The 14952-nt window shown below is 62.7% G+C and overlaps 3 protein-coding genes across 3 annotated transcripts; all 3 read left to right on the top strand.

Annotated features, from left to right (window-relative positions):
• Positions 1-948: 948 nt before the first annotated feature.
• Positions 949-3930, top strand: LSCM1_07597 (uncharacterized protein; the record flags this gene model as incomplete). Its single annotated transcript, XM_067324962.1, has 1 exon — positions 949-3930. The coding sequence occupies one exon, from the start codon at positions 949-951 to the stop codon at positions 3928-3930; it is 2982 nt and encodes a 993-aa protein (XP_067180807.1).
• A 1196-nt stretch (positions 3931-5126) lies between these two features.
• On the top strand, positions 5127-11852 carry LSCM1_07596 (uncharacterized protein; the record flags this gene model as incomplete). Its single annotated transcript, XM_067324961.1, has 1 exon — positions 5127-11852. The coding sequence occupies one exon, from the start codon at positions 5127-5129 to the stop codon at positions 11850-11852; it is 6726 nt and encodes a 2241-aa protein (XP_067180806.1).
• A 728-nt stretch (positions 11853-12580) lies between these two features.
• On the top strand, positions 12581-14572 carry LSCM1_07595 (uncharacterized protein; the record flags this gene model as incomplete). Its single annotated transcript, XM_067324960.1, has 1 exon — positions 12581-14572. The coding sequence occupies one exon, from the start codon at positions 12581-12583 to the stop codon at positions 14570-14572; it is 1992 nt and encodes a 663-aa protein (XP_067180805.1).
• Positions 14573-14952: the final 380 nt, after the last annotated feature.

The following is a 14952-nucleotide window of genomic DNA, read 5'->3' as shown; positions in this document are numbered from 1 at the left end:
CTTCACGTATGTCCCTCTAGTCGATCAGTCATCTCCTCGATCGCCACACACACACAGGCAGACAGACACGCTCCACCGTCACCCCTCTTCTCGCACAAGTCGGGTGACGGTGGCGCGTGTCTGTCTGCCTGTGTGTGTGTGTGTGTGTGCGTTGGTGACTGGAGGGAGGCAAATGTATCGAACACACAGAAAAAGGGGGGTGGAGGGCGGGATGGGCTCCATCGGCACTGCCTGCTGCATCCCCGGTGGTCCATCCACGAGAGTCTGAGTCACGCCCCCCCTCCCCTCCCCTCCCCATCACACACACGCACGCACACTTACAGGTGAGGATTGGAAGGGGCCATCGCGCTGGAGGTTGTGGAGGGGGAGGGGAGGGGAGGGGGCGTAACGCTTTCGCGTGTGGTTTTTCTCTCTTAGGGTTTGACGGCTGCACGCCGAATGCGCATCGGCGTGGTGCCTTTTTTTTTCTGCCTTCTCTTCTCGCCCCCTCTTTGTCGGTCACATCACTGGGAGGGAAGCGGCTCTGTTGTGGTCGACCTCCTTGTCTCCGACGGTCTCTCTCACAGCCTCTTGCCATCAGTCCCTCCGACACGCCATCCCTCTTCCTCGCGTGCCCCGTCCCATCCGTTGCTCCCGCGCCGTCCCCGCCTCCTCCTCTCCTTACCGCACCTCTCCGCCTGCCACCGCCAGCGGACTCCTCCCCCTCCCCTCCCCACGACCACCACCATCCCCACGTCCTCCCCCCGTGCATACGATATGGTGAAGCGTCAGACGGCAGCAATATAACACATTAGTGCCGACGCCCTCACCCCTTCCGCTCCCTTTTCTCTCGCGCTTCTGTGCCTGCGTGTGTGCGTTTGTGTCTGCCTGTTGGCGCTCCTGTCGCGGCGCTCACCACCACCGCCACCCTCCCCAATTGCCCCCATTTCCTTCCGCCTCCGCCGCTGTATGTCCACCGGCGTCATGGTGTGTGGGGGAGCTGCCGACGGCGCTGCCGTGCATGCTGAGTTCACCGTCCTGCGCAAGCCTAGCGAAGACAACAAATACTGGTACACCGCAGTGCATGAGGGCAAGCCCATGACCTTTCGGATACTCGATGATAGTGGCATCGACCCGGTGGACGGCGCCGGGTACATGAAGGCCCGCGTGCAAGCCATGCAAAGGCACGTGCAGGATGCCTGCGTCAACGTCGCTGCCGAGCACGCGTACCGCGCTGTGTTGGTGGAGTTGAGTCTCCTGGACGATCCCATGGCGATCCCCGAAGAGACGCAGCGTGACATGAACTGCGCAGTGGACCTGTGGTGCCCGCTTCACGTGGCACTCATGACGGCCAACAAGTCAGCCGCGCAGGCACTCCTGCAGTTCCACGTAGAGCATGCAGTAGCCGCGATGACGTACATCGCCAACACCCCAAGCACAGTCTGTGACGCGGGCGCAGAGGAGGCGCCGGACTTCCCGCCAGCAGCGCCGGCGCTCAGCGCTGATGCTCCCGACGCGGTTGTCTCCGGCCGCGCGATGTCAGACCTGCTGGTCGCCCCCATGCCAATTCTCGAGTGCCATGTGCGGCGAGAGCTCGGTGGTGCGGTGGTTCTTCTGGGCCACTTCGACGGTCGTGTCCGTCCCTCCTCCTCTGCGGCAGTTGGCAAGAGCCGCCCGCCGACCCCGGCTCGAGAGGCGTCTTCGGCGACAGCCGCGCCCGTGAACAGCAGACACAGGGGCATCGCTGACGACGGCCACGGCAGCACCGGCGCGGCTGTGGCCGAAGACGCGCTCGCGCAGAGTCTATGTACGCACAACGACGCCCTCTTGCAAGAGGAGGATGCTCTCTTCAAGGACAGAGGCGAGGAATACTGTCTGCGCAACATCCTTACGGCCATGCGGCCGCTGCTGCAGAGTGTCGTCCTCGAGATAAAACGGCGCGCGCTTTGCACCACTGTGATGACGCTACGGTCGCCGGTGGTGCCGGAGTCTGCGATCGATTTCGTGCATGACTACTGCAGTAGCCTCAGCATGCTGCCTCAGCACCCGCCCCTCCTGATTGATGGAGAGGCAGCGTTTGAGGCATGCGACCACGGCGACGTTGCGTTGCTAGCTAAAGTGATGGACGCCTTCGAGGGCTGTTTTGCCCCCGTCCTCCGCGGACAGACCTTACTAACGGGCCGGAGTGGTGGCGCCAGGGGCGCGAGTGGGGCACAGCTGAGCGCGGTGGGCGGGGCGGCTCCCGCAGGATCAACACCGCCGCACCTCTTCAGCGTCAGCCCATCTCCGTCTCTCGGCGGGACGGCGCCACCCAGCTCCTCAAGCTTCCTCTCGCTGGGAGGGGACGTCAGCGCCCACGGCATGGCGGGTCATCCGCACAGGGGTGGCGTTTGCCGCCACTCGCACGCCCTGCCACCGGCACCCTTCTGGTGGTGCTGCCCGCCACAGAACGTGCATCAGCTGGCGTTCGTCGCCGTCTGGATTGGGTGTCGCGAGGCGGTCGAGGAGAGCAGTGGCTCTGGCCGTCGACGCCGCGCCGTGAGCATCTCGAACGAGAGCCGAGTGATGATGGCCACTATCCGGCAGCTGCAGGAGTCGCGGGTCGCTGCACAGCGGCTGGACTCCACCATCTGGTCCGGCCACCTCATCACCATCACAAAGCTGCTCTCACATGAGTGCTCCCTGGAGGACTACATGGACTTTGTGGAAGAGGGCGGCTACTTCACCTTCACCTCCCCGCGCGGCTTCTGTGGGCTGTTCCTATCTGCGTTGGTCTCCGGCGTTATGGCGGCGGCGCTGGTGCAGGAGCCAGCCGCGCTGCGAGGTCTTCGGTGCAAGGTGGAAACGCTGCTGGCCGATGTACCCGGCCGGCCGTCGTCCCTGCGCGCCTACGTGATGGGCCGCCCAAGCACGCATGCGGAGCGTTTCCGAGAACTGTGGATAGATGCCGCGTGCCGCGGAGTCGCGAATAGTGGCGGCGGCAGCGGCCCGAACGACTATGATGGCACCGAGACGGGCAGCTCTGATCCTGTAGGCGGCAGGCACAAGAGAGGGCACCGACCCGTGAAGTTCCGCTCACGTGTCGAACTGCTATACTACGCCGTTGTTGAGCAGGTTGCGGCGGCGGCCGAGGAGGCCTGGGCTGTGCGTGGGGCAGAGGAAGCTCATACAGCTGAGGCTGTCGAAAGAGGCGCTGCCCCGACGTCATCGTCATGGCCCTCCGGTGCGACCAAGGCGGATGCCGTGGCTGCGCTGCAGGGCTGGCTACTCATGTGGGTGAGCTTCTTCACAGGCCTGCGTGATCGCACGTCACACCGGGGCAACCTCAGCTACAGTAGTACATCATCGCCAATGCTGCCGCAGGAGCGGTCGCAGCACGCCCTGAACAGCGTCGCAGAGAGTCCCCTCACGATCGGCGGCACGTCCTCGCCCTTGGTTGGGACGACCACGTCCCACGATCAAGGCACCGTGAGCTGCGAGGACCTCGTCAGCGATGACGCGAACGAAACGGTAGACATGGTGCAGTGCGTGTATCACGCCCTCATTGGGCGCCTCGAAACGGGCCGGGATCCCCTGCCAACGCTGCTGCGTCTCCTGTTCCCGAACGGCGCCAACGACATGGAGACTGGCGCCTCGGCTTATGGCACGTCAGCGCCTGTGGATAAGGCCCTTCCCGTCTCTTCCATCGATCAGGAGTTCGCCTCCGCGCAGCGTGCCTTCGCTGCGATGGCGGGCAAGGAGAGCAATGAAGCAAAGCTTAAGCTCTACAGCCTTTTCAAGCAGGCAACGATAGGTGACGTAAACACAGACCGCCCCGGTGCCTTTGACTTCGCTGGGAGGGCGAAGTGGGACGCCTGGGCGAAGCTGAAGGGGATCAGCTCGCTGGACGCGAAGCGGATGTACGTGAGTGAGTACAAGATGATGGTGGAGCTGCGCAAGTCTGGCAAGTAAGCGGTGAAACAGACGAGAGAAGCCGGAAAGGGAACGAAGGAAGCGGGGTGAGGCGAGGTACGTGTGGATGCGCACGTGCGCGCGTGTCTGCCCACTCTCTCTCTCTCGTCCGCAGAGGCTGTGTGTTTCTGTGTCTGTGTGCGTGTGTGTGTTATTGTTGAGCTGTTGTTTCTTTGGTGGTGAGACTGCCACAACCCCATCAGGCTCTTTCACTTCTCGGACGGTCCTCTGCCCCGTGAGGTTTGTTTGATCGCCTTCTTGGTCGCACGATGCGGGCCTCAGCGAGGTGACGGGAGAGCTCGTTGCCTCCCCCCTTCCTTGACTGTCTACTGCCCTGTCTCTGCGAGCCTGGGGGGGGGATTGGACAAGGTGATTCATGTGTCCGCGGATGGGAGGGGAGGGGGAAGGGCTTCTCTTTCCTCGTTTGTGTGTGCACCCTTTCGTCATCTCTTCAGAGGCGCATGTGCTATCCGTGTACTCCCCTTAGCCCCCTCCCATCCTCGACCCCCCCCCCAGGACTGATGAGGCCTTCGTATGGTACCGAGGCAGCAAGGCTCTCCTCTACTCTCCCCCCCGCCGCCTCTGCCCCTTCTCTCCTCTCCTCCGACCTCATGACCGCAGCTAACCACAGAGCATCCAGTGCATACACACACACACACGAGCGCTCCGTCACGGAAGAGAACTGTGGTACTTATCAGCAGTCCCATCCTCACGGGCCTCCCAGCACCGATACGCAGGCACGTACATACATACATAGAGAGAGGGAAAGGGAAGGGGGGGAGTTGGTGGGCGCACGCGATTGTCGGGCAGGTATTTGGCCAAAGCTTCGCCCCCTCTCTCTCTCTACCCATCCCCCTTGGCCCTCCTTGCATAGGTACAAAAAAAATTCCTCTTCGCCGCTAAGCACAGCGGTGACCCCCGCACGAGTCGCCGCGGTCGCTGGTCCCTACATTGCCTTTCCTTTTCTCGGTGTCCCTCCGCCTTCGCCTCCGCGCACACGCACGCACAGTCACGCCTACCTGGCACGCCTCTGGTAGAGGAGGAGGGGGGAGGGCAACGAGGGCATCAGCGGCCGCCTGCGGTTTCCCTTCACATCTATTTCTTTCTGCGCTAGATCGTCCTCCGCCACCCTGCCGAACTCGCGCAGGTGCTTTCTTCCTCTCAGCCCTGGGCACTAGTCTCTTCCGCGTCCTATCATGGGCTACGATCCCGATATCCCCTCGACGTGGAGCATCAAGCAGCTCCTCGAGTACGCGCGGCAGCGCGGAATCGAGGTACCGAGTGGGTGTGAGAAGTCGGAGCTGGTCACCATCGTCCACGAGTACTTCGCAGACGAGCTGATTACAAGGAGCATTCGCACCGAAAACACTCTGGACACGGATGTCATCGCCGACATCTTAAACGCCAACACGGAGTCCATCCTACGCCATGTGGCGCACCCCTCCTACATCAGCGTGCTGCGTCGTCATCCAGCGAAACTGGAAGCAATTATCGCTGCCGGCATCGATCAGCTTCAGTCCCTCTCGTTTGTTGCACGGCTATGCAGTGCGCGAATGCGCAGTCCTGTAGAGGCCTGGCTGTGCGCCTTCGCATCAGACTGCGGCGATGGGAAAAGTTTGCTGACCGCCCTCGCGTCGCCGAACAGCGACGTCGCAGTCTCACCGGTGTGCGGACGCTTCTGCGGAGAGCAGGAAATGGTGGTGCGCTGCCTCGACTGTGGCGCCGACTCCACATGTGTGATGTGCATGGACTGCTTCCGCCACTCTCCATGTGTGAACCACCGCTATCGCATCACGCAGAGCTCAGGCGGTGGCATGTGCGACTGCGGCGACCCAACCGCGTGGAAGCCAGAGTCCTTCTGTAGTCGCCACCGTGCCGCGGCGGCGGCGGTGGCAGCAACAGCGGGTGACTGGAGCAGTGCGTCCAGCCCCCTTAACTTCATGGCGGAAGAGGATCGGGTATGGGTGGTTCCGGCACTGCGGGGCATGATACAGTTCATTGCGGTCACGCTCCTGCAGCACACGCGTCTGCATGTGATGCGGAAGCGGGCGCTGTCTCAGGGAGGGAAGCGACGAATGGCGGTGAAGAGCACCGAGTCAAGCGCGACAACTGACAAGAGGACTGGCGCGGCAGGAAGTGCATCGACGACAAGCGTTAGCGGCGCCGAAGCTGCACTGCTGAGCGATGCTGCTCGCATCTCGGACAAGTTCGACTGGCTGGAGGAGTGGATGACGGAGGTGACTCGGCAGCTGTGGGAGCTCATGCAAGCTAGCGACGTGGCCAAGCAGCTCGTGGCACAGCTCTGGGCAGAGCCAGTGCGAATGGCAGCGAGCGGTAGTTTAAGTGCAGCCCCCACACACACCGCCATGCGCGACAACGAGGAGGAAGTAACGAAGGACACCGGCACGGAGACCTCCATGGCGGATCCCGTCCTCGATGCGCTGCCGCCCAACTTCACTTGTGTGCACATGGCGTTCCTTCACGAAGCATCGCGACCCGTCACAGCCCACGAGCGGCCGCTGAAGGCAGCCGGCAGATCCGCGCCGTGGCTCAACAACCTTCTTCGGTGCGTTGGTCATTGCCTGAGCGACTCGAAGTTTCGCTTCCCGATCGGTGGGCTCATGGCGGCATATGCTGAGTTCATCAACGCACAGGAGCGCACCGACGACAAGATCGAGTGTCTGTCGCAGTACCAAGTGCAGGTGCTAACGAACCCCGATGTGATCCGTCACTTGATGACGCCGGCCCACCTGCCCTACAAGGCGGCGACGAACACGTTGCTGCACAGAGAGCTGAGCTCGTTGTTCTACGCGTTGTGGCTCGCACGTGACGACATCAGTGACGCCTCTTCGAATCCAGTGACGAGAACGGCGGCGCTCTCGCGTGACGGACTTCTTTTTGTCGCCCATCAAGCGACGCCCGTCTCGCTTGCCAGCGTGACCGCGTTGCAGTCGTGTCTGAGCGGGTCTCCTGCGGCCTGCTACACACTTGTGCTGAACCGACTCGCGTGGCGCGCCTTCGCGCAGCTCGCCGGAAGCCTGGCCATCAGTGGCTACATCCGCAAGGACCCCGACGCGCCGACGGACTCACAGCACTATCCCACGCCGGACTTCATTGCCCGTTGCATCTCGCGGCACATGTGGTTGTGGGTGCATGCCATGCGGGTGGTCATATCGTGCCTTCTTCGACTGCCTGAAACAGTAGCAAGAGACCCAAGTGCCGCAATGTCCCCCATCTCCCCCGACACCATCACGAAGGCGCTTGGGGTCACCATGGAGCTCTGGGAGACGTGGCGTGGCGCCACAGCTTTCGACACGCCACCAGATCGCCTGCGGCAGAGTGCTGGGCTGATGATGATGCTGTCGGCGTGCCGGGTGGCGAATGGGGCGGAGGAAGCCCTCTTGCTGTTGGAGCGCGGCCCCCTAGCGGCGGTGCAGTCGCGCGCACTGCAACTCCAACCAGTAGGAGAGGAGGGCGGAGCGGCAGCGAAAGCCAAGGCAAGCGTCATGGCATCACCGTCGCTGGCAACGGCGATGGGGTACGTGACCCAGGCCCTGTACGAGGTCAGCCGAACCTTAGATGTCGTCTTCGAGAAGCAGCGCGACGGCTTTTGCCGGCGTTGTCGCTCCGTCGTGTTGCAGCGACAGACCTCCGTGGGCTCGCTTGACAGCCCACCGGCGTCGAGTGGTGATGGTGCGTCACGGAGCGAGGAGGCGCGGGACACCGAAACGCATGCAAATTATCTTGCGCCGTCGACGTGTTTGATGGACATTGCGGAATATACGCTTCTGGAGCCGCACGCGCACGCGGCTACCTTCTCCAACCACCTTCCTCGCGTTTTCGGAGCGGTGCTCTCGGCATGGGTCATCGAGCACCAACGCACCGTGTCTCGGCGGCAGAGCGCGGCGTCGCCGTCCTCAGCCACGCCGGCAGAGGTGCTCGCCACAACTCGCATCTCTGGCCTTCCCAGCGCGAGCATCAGTAACACGATACCCGCAGAAGAGATTTCGGGCGCCCAGAACACCGCCACGCACGCCAGTCGCCCTCTACGGTTTCTGCTTAACGCCTTCTTTCAGGTGCGAGCTGAGGTGACGGGCAACGCGCAGGACCGGCTTACCTTTTCTCAGCAGCTCCTCGACGCCTTGGTCATGCCGCATGTGCTGGCCGGTCAGGTCTTCGACGGCTTGTGGCGCCGTGGTGATTACGACGTTCCCTCTGCCGTCGCCATGTACCTGACCTTCTCCCGTGGCGTGTCCGCAGAGCTCGACATCCTGATGATGCAGGTGCTGACAATGGAGCTGGCACCGGCGGACATGGCACTGCAGGTGCTCCAGCGCTTCTCGTACACAAAACGAAGCCTGAGCGACGCAGAAGCAAAGTCGGCGCAGCAGGCGCGCGGCAGCCACGCCAGCGCGCCGCACAGGCCGCACCCAGTGGAGAAGCTGACCGGGGAGCCCTCAGGCGCCCTCCCAACGGCGCTGACTGCGCGGCGGTCGCCCTTTCGGCGCTACCTGAACGGCTACAAGCACTTTTTGCGGCTCACGCTCACGATCGTCACGGATGTGTCTAAGGCAGCTTTTCAGCCCCCAATGTCGTCGGCGGTCATTGAACGCATCGTCGGGGGTCTTCTCGCTCACGGCAAAGCCTCTCACTCCTCCATCGTCGTCAACGTCAACGGAACCGCCCGCGGCGGCGACTACGGCGACGCCGACGAGGACGAGAAGGACTCCAGCGGCAACGTGATCAAGTTCTCAAGGCTAGTCGACGCCGCGATTCGTAAGGTGGCTGTCGCCGAGGACTCGACCCACGGGAAGCAGTTCAGACTGAAGGATGTGGATGTGTGGCGCTCGCACGTGGACTTGTATCGCGTAGGGGTCATCGACAGCCACCTCGAGGGGTTTCACAGGACGTATCGCAGTCTGGTCAGCGCAGCAAACGCGGCGAAGCAGAAAGCGGCGGAGCCCTGCGCACTCGCTGATGGCGCCAAAGCCGGCGATCCCACGGGTGGTGGCGGACTGCAGCAGCAACGCATTTCTCTTCCGCCCACGCAGCTCTCTGACACGAGCATGTACGCTGAGCTGGTGCCCACCACCCGGGCGTTGCTGCACACGGACGCCGTCCTGTTGCCAGCGCTCTACATACTACACGAATACGCGAACTGTCACGTGCCCCTTGCTGTCGCTGCCACGTCGGATGCGCAGGCCGCGTCGGCACAGGGGGAGTCGATGTCCACTGAAGCCTCAGCAGAGGCGTTGCTGCGCTCTCAGTACTGCAACGCAAGGCACGAGGGTGTCGATGTGGAAAGTCACGACACGGAGAGCGAGAGCGAAGACAACCGCGATGGCAACGACGCCGAAGCCGCCAACCTGATCACGCGTGAGGCGTTGCTGCACGCGACGACCACCCTGTTTCTGTGCGTGCAAGACTGCGTCTCCATCACTCGCGCCATGCAGGCTATCGAGGGCGACAGCAGCGACACTCCGTCCGCCGATAGGAAGGGCCTCATCGCGTGGGACCTCGTCGAGTTGTGCCTGCGTCGGAGTGGCGTAAGCGCCACCTCCTTCACTCATGCCTCGTGTGCGCAATGGCTACCGTTGCCAGAGTTAGTGGCGTGCGAGACACTGCGGCAGAAGCTGCAGGCCCCTGTTCGGCTCCGCACAGCCCCGTCAAATACCGCGCCCGCCTTCGTCACCACCTCCTCGTCCGTTGACATGCTGCACCGCCTGCGTGGCTATCTGCTGTCGAACGGGGACGCCGATCCGTACGGGTGCCTGGAAATGGTGGAGGCAGTGCTTGTGCAGACTGGACTGGCGACCTTCGACACAGGTGCCTTGCTGGCTGAGCAGAGGGCAAAGGATGAAGCGGCGCAGAGCCGCAAGAAAGTTATTCAGGAGCGACAGGCCATGCTGATGCAGCGTATGCGCAGTCGCGCGCTGAAGTCATCGGGGAAGGCGAAGACGGCCTCCGCCGCCTGCAGCCTCGCGCCCCCGAGCGCTGCTGCTGCGCCGCCACAGCAAGACGGGCCCTGCGGTGGCACCTCTGGCCCTACGGCAGCGCCCTTGGAGAAGCCCCTCATGGGTGGGGCGATCGGCTCACTCCTCGCGAAGCTGCTGCTGGAGCTGACAACGGTGGACTGCTGCGTGTGCCGCTCCGCGACAGAGGAGTCGCTTTTTCTGCTCTGCCACACTGGCACCTCTGGCGTGCTGCCTCAACTCGGCGTACTCTCGCTCCCGGACCGTCGTCCTGTGCACAGCCACCTCAGCGTTTGTGGCCACGCCGCACACAAGTCGTGCGTGGAGAAAGTGTTTGTGCGCCTGTCACTGCTTTGGCAGCGGTGGAACTTTCGGAGTCAGTTTTACCTCGGCCCGACGGAATTCAACTGCCCAGTCTGCACGACCATCATCACAGCACTATGTCCCATGCCGGTGCTGCCCAGTAGCAGCAGCGGCGGCGGCGGCGCATGCGACTCGACGACCTCCACCTCGCTGGCAGCGCGCGTGCTGTCGTCTGCCGCGACCCCCATTGCGTCTCTTTTCGAGGAACTTCAGAACGGCACCGTATCGGCCAACAACCCGCGCGCTGTGGGCGTGGCGACGGAGCTGCACACGACGTTGGCCAACGCCGCCGTCGGCTTCAGCCCATCCGAAGATGTTCCCGCGATTGTGGCGGCGGAAGACGAGCTCCAGCGCACAAACGAGGCGGCCTGGCAGCTGTCCGAGGCCATTCGCGCCTTCTGCTACGCCTGTCACCTGCAGCTGGAGGCTGTCAAGGCCGGCCAAGATCTCAGTCATCGTGATCTTATCGGGCTCTTGTCGGTGCTGGTGAGCATCATGCCGGCTGGGCTGCAGCGCCATCAAGCTGAACTGCACACCAACTACGCACGCAACGTACAAGACAAAGAAAGCCTCCTTGTCATGGATGCGCTGCTGCGGCCACGAGACGCGAGCAGGCTGATCAGTGCGCATGTTATGACGCAGGTGCTGCCATCTCTGCCAGCAAACTTTGTGTCGCGACTGGTGGCCGTTGTATGTAACGGCAACAGGGACGGCGATGGCGAAGGGACGTGCGCCGTCGCCGCGGCGTCGCTGGAGGCGGAGTTTGAGGACATGACGACGGCGCTGTGGCGGACAGTGGGTGTGCTGACACTGCTCAAGGCCCTCGTCGTGGAAGACGCCCATCACGACATCGTCCTCAGCAGCAGCACTTTCACAGTCGCAGGTGCTGTCGGCTTCGCGACACTGAGTGTGGCCGGTGTGCGGACCCCAGTGGCACGCTGCACCTCGGTTGTGCGCATGCTGCAGTACCTTTTGCCAGTGCCCCACAAGGGCATAGAAGTGGAACTGCATGTGGTTGCCCAAGATGTGTCCTGTATGCAGGCGGCCACCGAGGCCACCCTTTCCTGCTCCGGGCGTGGAATGGAGGTCCTGAAGGCCGCCGTGCCCTACACCACGCCAGAGGAGTGGGTCGCGCGACTCTCGGAGGAGGTGCTGCACCTGCCCTCGGTGTATACCACGGTGCTCACGCGCTTTGCAGCGCACAAGCTATGTACCGTATGCCACCAAGAGCCGACAAAGCCGGTAGTGTGCTGCCGATGCGGGAAGCTGATGTGCATGCAGCCGCCCAACTCGCCACCGGAGCTGTACACGCACACACGCACCTGCGCTGGAGCTGTGGGCATCTTTCTGGTCGTCCGCACCGCCAGCTTCTACGTGCTGGAGCTGACGTCTGGGCGTGTCTACCAGTACTCCTCCAACTACACGGACGAATACGGCGAGCACGACCGCAACCTGCGTCGGGGCGTTCCGCTCTTTCGCAACACCGAGGAGACCCACAAGCTAGTCTTGACGTGGATGCTGAACAAGTGGGGCGCCTTGTCGGCCATTTTTGGCACCTCGAATCGCATGGACCTCGCCACCCTGTAGCACGGCAGTCACGCAGACGCGTCCACGCGTGTCTGTGTATGGGTGTGTGCTGTCAACGGAGCCGTCGTCTCTCTCTCTCTCGTGCTGTTCTTTGGTTCCATTCTGTGCATGGGCCTCCACACACACACACACATCACAGTAGAGGGGACGAGAGAGGAGAGAGACAGCGAGAGCGAAGGCGCGGTGGGTTCATGCCCATTGTTCACAGCGGCCTCGAAGCGCGGGCCCAACACGCGCACACAAACATGTACGGGGGGAGGGAGGAGAGGCGGACGGCGGTGTGCTGGAAAACGTCAACGAGAAGACGACAGCGGCGGACGCACGTGACTTTGCTTACAATTCCCGTTGGTGTGTCTGTCTGTCTGTGTCTGTGTGTGGGTGTGTGTACAAGGGCAGGAGAAAAGGCGTGCGACACGTACGAGAGTATGTTCACGTGCACACCAGCACACCCGGCTCATCGTGCGCCTCTCGGTGCGGATGTGTATGCATGTGCGTCCGTGTGTGCCTTTGCCCCTCCTATCTTCTTCGTTCAACCTTCCCCTACCTCGCCCCCGTCTCTCTCTCCTGTCTGCCCTCATCTACTGAGCCGCCCCTCCCCCCTCTCCGCCTCTTACCCTACCCCAGGCACCTTGCTCATCTGCCCACATTTCACCAGGGCATCTGGAGAAGCTGAACCCATCTCAGCTATTACGCGGACCTCGCCCCCTTTCCGGACGCAAGCACCACTGATGCGCAAGATGGTTACGCCCAGCCCGCTCCTCTCCTCCTCTGCCGCTGCTCGCGGCGTCGAGTCTTCGCCGTTCGTGCCGTGCACGGAGGATTCAGCGCACACACGACGCGTTGGACGACACCCGACGCTCTTTCAGCGCACCCTCAGCGCTGTTAGCTACCGCTACCTGGCTGCATCCTCTCGACTGGCTCGGGCAGCTGCATCCAGCAGCGGCGACCACATGGCAGAATCTGCCACGTCGCACACAACGGCCGCTGTCAACGCTGCACACGCAGCCTACGTGACAACGCTCACAGAAAGCTATCAGGAGCTGTGGCAACAACGTGGGATGGTGCCAAAGGCGGCACGGCGAGAGTGGTTCGAAACAGTGCTCGTGCATCTCAAGGCGCTGAATGCGTTGGGGGCTACTCTTGCCTGGCTGACGGACGACCCCAACACCGCCGTGACTGAAGTGGTGGCAACCGCAATAGATGGAGGCACAGTCGATGATCGTTTAAGCACCACTGGCAGTGCCGGCCCCAGCGGTTCGATTGCGTCGGCCGCGCTCTCCGGCCGTGATGATGAGCAGAGAATGCGGCCAAGGATGAGGAAGTCCGCCAGCGATCCGATTCCGCAGTGGGCCCTCTGGCAGGACGCTCAGCGCCATCTGCATCACTTGACCTTGCGTCTGCACCGACGGCCCGCCGCCCCCGCTAAGGCGTATGAGGCGCGTGAGGCGATGCGGATGTCTGACCTCACGCGCATGGACAGCTCCGCCTTCGCTTGGCGGGTGCGCCAGTGGTGTCACATAGCAGCGCTTTTCCACAGCGCCGGTGGCGCAGAGACGGCGGAGGCATCATCATGGACGCAGAGTACCGAGAAGGTTCATCCTGGCATGATCGCAGATGTCGTGCGCCGTCTGAGTCCAACCTCACCCGCATCGCCGTTTTCTAAATCGTTTGCGGAGGAAGAACCAGACTTGGCTCGCATGCTGCTCCTATGCCTCAGCGCTAACTCCTCCACCGCTGTCGAGGACTTGCCAGCCCGCCGGCACGTGGCCGGGGCTTTGGTGTACCGCATGCTGCTCGAGGTGACGCTTGGCCGCCTTCGTGCACTGCCGCGGTGTATCTTCACGTGGCGCCTCTGCCGGGATGTCCTCCGTGACCATCTCATAGCGCCGGCGACAGGTTTAGGTGGTGCTGAGAAAGCGCAAAGGGCAGTGTTGCTCGCCATCACAGCCTACGTGGAAGCGGTGATCATCCCGTACCTCGAGCACCGTGACTGCCACCTGGAAAGTCTACGGCATACTTCAGCGCAGGTGCACATCAAGTTCACACATCTAGCCTCCGCCAAACTCGCGCAGCTCCGCGCAGCCGTGGCCAGTGCCAGCGCTGAGGACGGCAACACGGATAGAGCAGGCGCGCAGTCTGCTGCAGTGGGGGCAACGGAGATGACGGATACCCAGAGCGCAGCAACAGCTCCCTCTGCTGTGGTGACTGCAGAAGGAAGCGACAAACAGGAGCAGGATCGCCTCCCAGAAGCACAGCGGCGATGCATGGCGGCATCGATGGAGCTCCTCCTCCGTCGTGCGTGTGTGGGTGGAGCGGCGGCCTTCTCGGAAACGAATTCGTCGTCGTCTTCGATCCCGCACGCGGCAAGCGAGCCTGAGAGACTCTGTGCACCGGACATCGTCGTCAACTCCATTCTCGGAAACGCGGCTGCCGATGACAACGCTGAACTTCTTGAAGCGAGTCATGGGCACCATGGCGACGCGGCGACGGTACCTTCGGGGATGCGAGAAGATGAGTTCTTCTCGATACGATGTGATATTCATCGAAAGCGCGTGGATGACGGTGTCCTCCACTCCCCCGTGGCGCGGATTTCTCAGCTGAGGCTTTTCCTCTACCATTACTTCACCCAAAGCCCGATGTTAGCGTTCGACCGCGTCTCTGGCACCGCCGCCGCCGCCCCTGCAGACGCAGAGGTCGGAGACTTGGGCGAAGCTGAATAAATCAGCGGGGAGGGAGGGGGTGGGAATATGCCACCTCTCGGGGGGACGTACGAGATGGAGCGTGCACGTCCGCTCGGGGAGCGCCGCGTCGGCGCGTTCAGCGACTGGAACGCTCCTGAGCGACCTGTCCTTTGTGTACGACGCCTCGCTGTATGAGGAAAGGCGATGAAGAGGAGAGGGGGGAGGAACGTCAGGCGTCATGAAAAAGGGACGTCGTGCATTGTGTTGTTGTTTATGGGAGGGGGGGCGTCACGCCTGTTGGTGATAGCACCCATTCGCGTGTCTTGATGTGCCCCTGCGGCTGGATGAATGAAAAGCAGAAGCGGAGAAGGGGAGGTGGCGGTGGGGGAGACAATATGCTCTCCCCGTCCGTCGGGCAA

Source organism: Leishmania martiniquensis, chromosome 9 (genome assembly GCF_017916325.1).
Source record: "Leishmania martiniquensis isolate LSCM1 chromosome 9, whole genome shotgun sequence".
Taxonomy (NCBI): Eukaryota; Euglenozoa; class Kinetoplastea; order Trypanosomatida; family Trypanosomatidae; genus Leishmania; species Leishmania martiniquensis.
Note: the sequence above shows the minus strand (reverse complement) of the source record. Positions and strands in the feature narration are given on the sequence as shown.